At 31.5% G+C, this 8,158-nt stretch overlaps 3 protein-coding genes across 3 annotated transcripts; 2 read left to right on the top strand and 1 right to left on the bottom strand.

The window, feature by feature from the left end:
• The first annotated feature begins 1,206 nt into the window (after positions 1 to 1,206).
• On the top strand, positions 1,207 to 3,639 carry LOC123708640 (mitochondrial E3 ubiquitin protein ligase 1). Its single transcript, XM_045659451.1, has 6 exons — positions 1,207 to 1,449; positions 1,571 to 1,728; positions 1,894 to 2,051; positions 2,149 to 2,419; positions 2,666 to 2,873; positions 3,074 to 3,639. The coding sequence occupies exons 1-6, from the start codon at positions 1,327 to 1,329 to the stop codon at positions 3,191 to 3,193; spliced, it is 1,038 nt and encodes a 345-aa protein (XP_045515407.1). The 5' UTR covers positions 1,207 to 1,326; the 3' UTR covers positions 3,194 to 3,639.
• LOC123708639 (cytoplasmic tRNA 2-thiolation protein 1) lies at positions 3,619 to 6,289 on the bottom strand. Its single transcript, XM_045659450.1, has 4 exons — positions 5,923 to 6,289; positions 5,300 to 5,839; positions 4,688 to 4,892; positions 3,619 to 4,184 (listed from the first exon to the last, which is right to left on the bottom strand). The coding sequence occupies exons 1-4, from the start codon at positions 5,971 to 5,973 to the stop codon at positions 3,676 to 3,678; spliced, it is 1,305 nt and encodes a 434-aa protein (XP_045515406.1). The 5' UTR covers positions 5,974 to 6,289; the 3' UTR covers positions 3,619 to 3,675.
• Positions 6,290 to 6,504: 215 nt separating this feature from the next.
• LOC123708382 lies at positions 6,505 to 7,748 on the top strand. Its single transcript, XM_045659057.1, has one exon. It carries the CDS (start codon positions 6,676 to 6,678, stop codon positions 7,426 to 7,428), a length of 753 nt encoding a protein of 250 aa, XP_045515013.1. The 5' UTR covers positions 6,505 to 6,675; the 3' UTR covers positions 7,429 to 7,748.
• The last annotated feature ends 410 nt before the right edge of the window (positions 7,749 to 8,158 follow it).

Raw genomic sequence — 8,158 nt, 5'->3', positions numbered from 1 at the left:
AGGTATAAACCCAGTATCAGACCCTGCGTGGACAATGACAACTCGCTGTCCTTTCGAAATAGGTTTCTTAAGCCCCTTAGTAGTACCATCGGTCCAGGCTTTTGAAGAAGAGTGCGATGAATCTACGTAAGATTCGTCTGTATAAACAATAGGCTTTCCCTCTTGGCGGTATTGCTTTATTTTCCTTAAATATTCGATACGTTGCAAACGTATATTAGAAGTCTCAATCAGCACTTTCCGGTTGTTTTCGGTGTTTTTCCACCGAAATCCCAAACTCTTACCTATTCGCCGAAGACTTCATTCTGGACCTTTGAAATTTATGTCATCTTCTAGCTGCTTTTTAAGCTTTCCGATGGTAGGAAGTTCATTATTTGTCTTGTGAAAGTTATGAATGGTTCTCTTTATTACTCCTTGGCCAAAGTTATCGATATTTTGTGACCGGTTTTGTTCTGGAACGTTTTTTGCCAGGTGTTCTGAACACTGTGATCAAATCAGAACTTTTGGCTTGATTGGAGATGTTTCTTACCGTTGCAATTGACGTTTTCGTTGACTCTGCAGTCCTTTTTTGGATTTTATCTAATTCGCTGATTATACTATAAAATTTTATGTTTCCTGCCTTAATGATTTCGGCAGTTTGTTTTATCTGGCTCAAATTTACAATGTTGCTGTCCGAATGACTGAACAAAGTATTTGTAGCTTCATCAATCTCACTTTGGATTTGTTTCAAAGAATCAATTAATTCGTTAGTTTCCCTTTTTAAAAAAACAATTCACGTCATAAACCATTTTCCTGGCTTGTCTTTTCAAAACAGTATTTGTTCTAGGCATATTCACTTTAAAGTTACAAACAAACTTAAAAACAAATAACAAACAACAAAACACTAACAAATTCAAACGTAACAAAAAACAACAAAACGTAACAATAGTATTAATGACGCGACTGTACACGGGATGTGCGCGGGGCGTCGTATGGGTGCGGGGGACGGAAATCGACTGGAGAGCCAATCGACGCTACGCGCGCCCGCTCTTTATTCCGCTAGCCCCCCTCAGGTACCTTATTTTTTACTTCTGCGCAATAACGGTCAGCGCTAGAGTTTCGTGCCGCTACTTGTATTACCTGTTTAATATTTATATACCATACAATACTTTGACGGAGAAATGAGATGTCAAAGTGACTTTTAATTATTTACAAGTTTGAGGTTATTATTATTCAATAATTTCAAAAATACTGCGCTATTGAAAAAGTTAGACTTGAAGTATGAATATGTAATTAATTATACTTAGGCGAAAAAAAACGAAATTCCTGTCAAATTCGAGTTGTAAATAAATGGACATGGATTTTCTTTCGGAAGTAATAGGTGAAGCTGTAATCTTAAGTATTGACTCTTTAATATTGGGGTTTTGTGTTAAACAGCTGAGCAAATGTAAACACATACTAAATGCCCTTCAGGTAAGCACATTATAATTACTAACCTCATTTAAACTCGAAAACAAAGTCATGAAACAATGACCCAGTTCTCTTTTTATTCATTGATGATTTCTATATAATTATAATAAAAACTTCCTTGCAGACAGCGCCGGTTCTCGATATTGATAATAGTCTTAACAAAGAGATAAACAAGTACCCTAATTATGTTATACCATATGTTGTAGTACGAGGTCTAGTTAAGCCTCTCGGAAATCCTATCACAAGTAACTACAATCAGTCAGTTACTGGAGTTATTCAAAGGTAAAATGATACACAATACTGTCAACTTAATTTGGAATTGTAGTTCTATAAATTATAAAAAGAAACTTATATAGAAAAGTTGTTCTTTTACCATTAAATCCAATTTTATTGTAAGTTTGTCACATAATATTCAATAGTATTATTACACAATTATATTATTTACAGGTTAATAATAAAAGAACATGTCATAGCTAGAACATCTGCTGGTTTCTGGTCTGACCAGACTCGCACAATTCACGAGTTTTGCAATTCAACACCATTTGTGCTTACTAATGGAAAGTACAGCATTGAAGTTGTAGATGCTTTGGCTGCTGAACTTTTGGGTGGGTATTTTGTCCATTGATTTAAAGTATGTCGTTGGACCTTTATTGTGTATTTAGTCCTTAGAATTGAAAAACCAATTAATTTATTTTGTTTTAGACTTGGATGTTATTTCTGACAAATTTGAGCCTATGTCACCTGGAGTAATCGATCATGTTTGGGGCTTTTTCTCTGGTGTCAGACAAAGAGGCCTACAGACTATGGAAGAGATGTTACGAGATGGGTCTTACATCACAGTTGTTGGTGAACTTAGTAGAACAAGCTCAGGACTTAAAATTCAACCACCAAAAGATGGATTACCTCTTTATTTGACAACATCAACAAAATCTAGTCTTTTAAACAGATTAGCAAGTTCTAGAGACTTCTTGAGGTAATTAATTTTTTTACAATAACAACAAAAAATAGAGTATGTAATCAATAATTATTATATCAAAATAAATCAATAATAATAAATATCAGATAAATGTTTTAGTTGTTACTGACATATTCTTCTAAATAAGATTAAAGAACTTTGTTATATTTTTATTTTATACCCATATACACATCCATATATATTATTGTATGTATGGATTTAAAAAATTATATTAACATTACAATATGTATGGCATTTACACAGGGTCTTACTGGTATTATTTGGCTCAGTAGCAGCTGTAGCCTCAGGGCGCATTGCATACAAATATATTAAGAGAAGATGGCGACGCCAAGCTGACGAAAATTTAAAGAAACAACTGGCTGCTGGTCGAAGAGAACGACGTGCTCAAAATAGAGATAAGGATCTCAGTGAAGTGCAGCTTTGTGTTGTCTGCAGTGATAATCCTAAAGAGGTAATAATATTAGATTATTTATTTATTAATTTGGGTAGCAAACAAGCTTATATAAAAATTACAAAACCGCATATAAAATCACGAAAAAAATGCCACAAAGGGAAATCTACACTAGTCAAATTAATCTAATGTTTTTAATATCTAATAAATTTTCACATCTTGAAGATTTTACTTTTTAGTCACATTCTTTTGTATTACAGATAATACTTTTGCCATGTGGTCACGTCTGCCTATGCGAAGACTGTTCAGAGAATATTCGCGACAATTGCCCAATTTGTCGTGAGAGAATCCACTCCCGCGCACCCGCCTTCATAACATAAAACCTAAATGGTAGTTTAAAATATATATGTTGTTTGGGGGTCATGTGTACCCAATAAATATTGGGAATTCATAATCAAAATTATTGCATAACAACCAAAGTATTTTTTTATTAATAGTATTGTTGATAATTAAAGTGTGTGGCAAAAGAGATTTTATGGTGATCATTAAGTCCAATATTTTAAACCACTACTGTAAATATGTATAGCAAATTGTAAAAGACCTCAAAGTCAAAATTTAATAGTTATTTTGGTTATGGAAAGACGTTCCACATCTTATTATATGCAAGTGAAAATTATCTTAAATATTTACTGTTCATTTTATATTCATTGTAAAAAGTGATCTGCAAGGTATTTATAGTGCAATTATTAATAGTTTATCAAAACAAATTTGTGCAACAGGCATGAAATATTAAAAAAATATTTTTTTAAAATAAAGTTTAATTTATATACAATATTGTTTTTGTATATACACAATTGTGATATCAAAAAGCTATGCTAAATCCATCAACACCACTGCAGGCTCCTGCACAGGTATTTTCTTCTAAGTCACTATTCACATTTTTTGTTATATCTGAAGTTTGTTCTTGATTGTCATCAAATAAGCCATATTCCTCTAATAATTTGTTAATTTTTGGATTGGCAGGTAAATTTAATTCAGGTTTATCAGATTTACAATTATCATTGCATTCATCATTCTTACCATTAGATATATCATTGCACTTGGACTTGCATACTTTACCCTTAGAGACACAGTTATTTTTCTTAAACTCATAATTTAATTTGTCTATTTCAGTTTTTTGTTTTGCATTATATTCCTCTAACATTTTTTTTGCCTTTGAACTTTTTCCGATACCAAGTTTTGGTAAGCCTTTATTTAAGCCTTCTAGAAGTACACATGCCTTACAAACCTCTTGTGAAGATACAAACTTACATCTTGAACACACTCGTAAAGTCGGCAGAGATACTTCTTCTTTTACAGATAGTGTTTCGCCTAGAATTATAAAAATATATTTTTATTTCAAGAATTTTAATATGTTACATATCTTTTTCTTTAAATACATACAAAACATATTAGAGTTATTTACTAACAGATAGAAAAATGAATTTATTACATTTCTTACATAAGTCAAGGTATGCTAAATATATCAAGACACTAGAAACCACAACTGCAAGAAAGCTGTTGAGACATGGAGGTTTGAACTCACCATTGTTTGCATAAAAAAAGTTTATTGAAATGTGTATTACTCACATAAATGAAAAACAATGTGAAGCTAAATATTCTTGAATTAAAATACTAAGCAATCACTGGTAAAACAAAACTTAAATCACTGAGGATAATGTGTAGCCCTACTGCTGACAAGGCAAGCAAGCCTGGTAGGCAAAAGTAACAAATACTATGGGAAAGAGGGCAACTAAATTTGTTTACATTTATTATTCTTTTAAACATTCATATAACAACACAATTTTTCTTACATGGGAATGCTCTGAAATTACCTGAATATATGATATCCATTATACATGAAGGTCTAATCTTTTCTAAATCCTTAAGCAGTGCTCTTGCATGACCTCTATAGGCATTTGGTGCAAAAACACATTCTGTTGAGAAGTATACTAGTTTCTTGTAATGTGCATACATTACAATTTCCTTTTCATATGTGTATTTCAAAGGTTTTACTCTTGGTATTGTTCCCTCATTGCCCTAAAAATTAAGAAATATTACTAGATATGACAACTTTTTTTATTTACATTTAATTATGTGGCTGAAAATATGAAATACCCTGAGTTCGAACAATTTAATTCTTTGATCAAAGTTAAGATAATTAAGTACTCCCATAAAACTTATAATGACATTAGGCCACACTAATTTGATGATCAGATGCTAATTTTGGATTGTATTGGCACATCCTTTCTATCAGACTATGAATGTTATAGAGCTGAGATTACACATTATATCTCCCATGTTGACAAACATGATAGAGCTATTGCAGTGACTATAAGTTATGCACTCATACAAATATTGTTAATATAAAATTGAAATGCAATAGCAATATATTAATTGTACTAAAAATATAGACGCAAAATGATAAAAACAGAATTTATGCTTACAGTTGTAATAGCAGTGCATCTCTTCAGCCTAGCTATATCTCCTCTCAATACATTCATAAGTACTGTCTCAGCTATGTCATCAGCATTATGACCAGTGGCTATACACTTTACATTAAGCATTGCTGCTCCCCTATCTAAAGCCTGCCTTCGAAATACACCACAAAATGTACAGTTGTTCTTTCTACCAATCTGGGCAACTATCTCATCCATAGTCCATCCATACAAATCCTTGTATGATAATATTTTTAAATTCATTTCATAATCATCTCTATTTCTTTTAACAGTTTCAAGACTATCATCTCTGTATCCAGTTATACCTTCATCTATAGACAGTAACATGAGGTCAAGGCCATAGCTATATCTATTATTTAAAGTCTTTAAGACATGAGCAAGCACTGTAGAATCTTTTCCACCAGAGGCTGCAACCGCCACAGAGTCACCTGATTTAAATAATTCCCCTTTTGTGATTGTGAAATGTATTTCTGTTTCAAAGGCCCAAAAGAAACACTCCTTGCACAGCGCATCTCCAGTTTTAGGCCTCTATGGTATAAAACAAAATTAAATCTATTGTACATCACATTTTTAAATGTAGAAAAACATAGGATGAATTGAGTTTAGGTTACCTTTAACATAGCATTTTTCCCACATCCTGTTTTACAAGGCACCGCCGGCATTGTTAACAGGTTATCAAAATTAATAAAAATAATAAATAATTTATTTCATGTAATTTTCCATGAAATACAAATATATTTATTCACAAATGACTGTTTAATCCACATTCCACAGTTCAATGAGATAACTAGTATATTAGATATCTGTGGTTCAATTCAACACAGAAAACCTGTAAACTATAGATACACTCGTTTATATTAGATATTAAATACATACGGAGATAGAGAGATCTGAAGGTTCTCAGGTGTTCTCTAGCTTCGGAACGCAATTTAGGTCGCTCCGCCAGGATTAAGGTTTTTGTTTTTTTTTAATATTATGGCAATAGTTTTGACTTTGTGCCAGTTTCACGTAAAAAGGATTAAGGTTTCTTGTTGCCAAAGACCAAACGTTCTCTTTGATAATGTCTGTAAAGCGACATCTATGTTTTGAAATCTGCTGTACTAATTATAAGTTTTAGTTTAATCAGTTACGTACTATATATTATGACAGTCACATATTCTGTGATGTTTATGCCTTTTGTGTTGTCTGTTATGTATTACCTATTTATATTAAGTCCAAATCAAAACAATAAATACAAAACATCATTTCTGTTAAACAATGGATGGAGTGTAATTAATCTATAAATAGAGTATTTAATGTGCGTTAAGTGACCAAATAATCAACGTTTTGTTTTTGGATAACCATTTTCTTCGTCAATACTAAACATGGCAGATTCTACAGAATATTCATCGTTATTTGCACTCGTGGACAGCCATCTGTCCAAAACGAGCATTCGTTCTGATAAATCTTCTAAAAATACATTCATTCTTCCATCACTTGGAAATGTTCCGAATTGTAGTACATCAGAAGGACAGATTAAGACTCCTATAGCACCAAAATTTCCTACATCACCTTTTACTGTTGGAGTAAGTGAAAGTCCCATAAAAAATATTTTAGCTCAACAGGTAGCAAATATGCTAAAAACTAAAGAGAGAAAACAACAAGAAGATAGAGATCAAAAACTAGTTAAAGACATGCAACAATTCAACCTCATAGATGATAGTCATTATGTTATTGATTTAATGAAAGCAGTTTCAACTCCTTATAAGTTTGAAAGGCAAGAAGTTAAAGATGAGGAAGTGCTTAGTAGTAGTAGTTCCTTTGAATCACTTTTTGAACTGAAATTGACTGATAGTGTTGAAGTTTCAAAAATTTCAGAGATATCAGAGGTCCCTTTGCCTTGTTCATCTGATATTTCATATATATTAAGTACAAAAGTTTGTGAAGGCCAACCTTCAACATTCGGAAAAGTTTTGACATCACGATTACGGCCTGTAGCAGCTCCATATTTACATGAAAATATTAATTGCAGTATTGAGGTATTTGATTTCTCAACTCCTTCACCTTGTGACATACATAAACAAAGATTACGAAAGCCTACTATGTCTAGTACCTACACATCTATCATTGAATTATAGATATTTAACTCTTCATTCTCTTACTTTTATATTTTACCCATTTAGGTGTATTTTTAATTTAGATGCTCTAGATATTTTTAGGTTCAAAATCTAAAAATTGTTTTCTACACATGTGTGTCACAAAATCATAGTTTTAGGACTGAGGTTTACAAGAGTTAAATATCAGTTTTTAGGAATAAACATATCAATAATACCTCTATACACTACTGAACAACTTTTTTTTAGTTATTAGATTTTAATAACTTGTTTTTTTATTTAAATAGTTATGGCTTTAGCAATTTATTATAATTTTTGTATTATCATTGGATATGTACATTATACTATGGATTAAAATAAAGAATAAAATTATGACTGGAATTGATTTTAATTTGACAATCTACTTTAATCAATTTACTTTATCTGGTTTGTTCTCTGAAATTTATCCTTACACTCAATTTGTAAGTAGTAATAAAAACACCTTTGGTGTCCCTAAAAACAAATTTTTCTTTTGTGTATGAATAGAAATTATTTCTTAATGCTTATCACAAATCATAATTATTCAAATATATATTACGATTCGAGGAGGAAAAATCTTGGTTATAATTTCTGTAGTGCTTTTATAAATATAAATATAAAGTATAGGTTTAGGTTACAGTTAGAAGTTATTCTTTGTCTAGGTATCCGATTTCTCGATCATTGACCGTTTGAAGTGTTCATGGTTGTTATAAGTTGAATATGCTAATTGTCATCT

This window comes from Pieris brassicae, chromosome 4 (genome assembly GCF_905147105.1).
Source record: "Pieris brassicae chromosome 4, ilPieBrab1.1, whole genome shotgun sequence".
In the NCBI taxonomy this organism is placed as follows: Eukaryota; Metazoa; Arthropoda; class Insecta; order Lepidoptera; family Pieridae; genus Pieris; species Pieris brassicae.
This window is presented reverse-complemented; position numbering and strand designations above follow the sequence as displayed.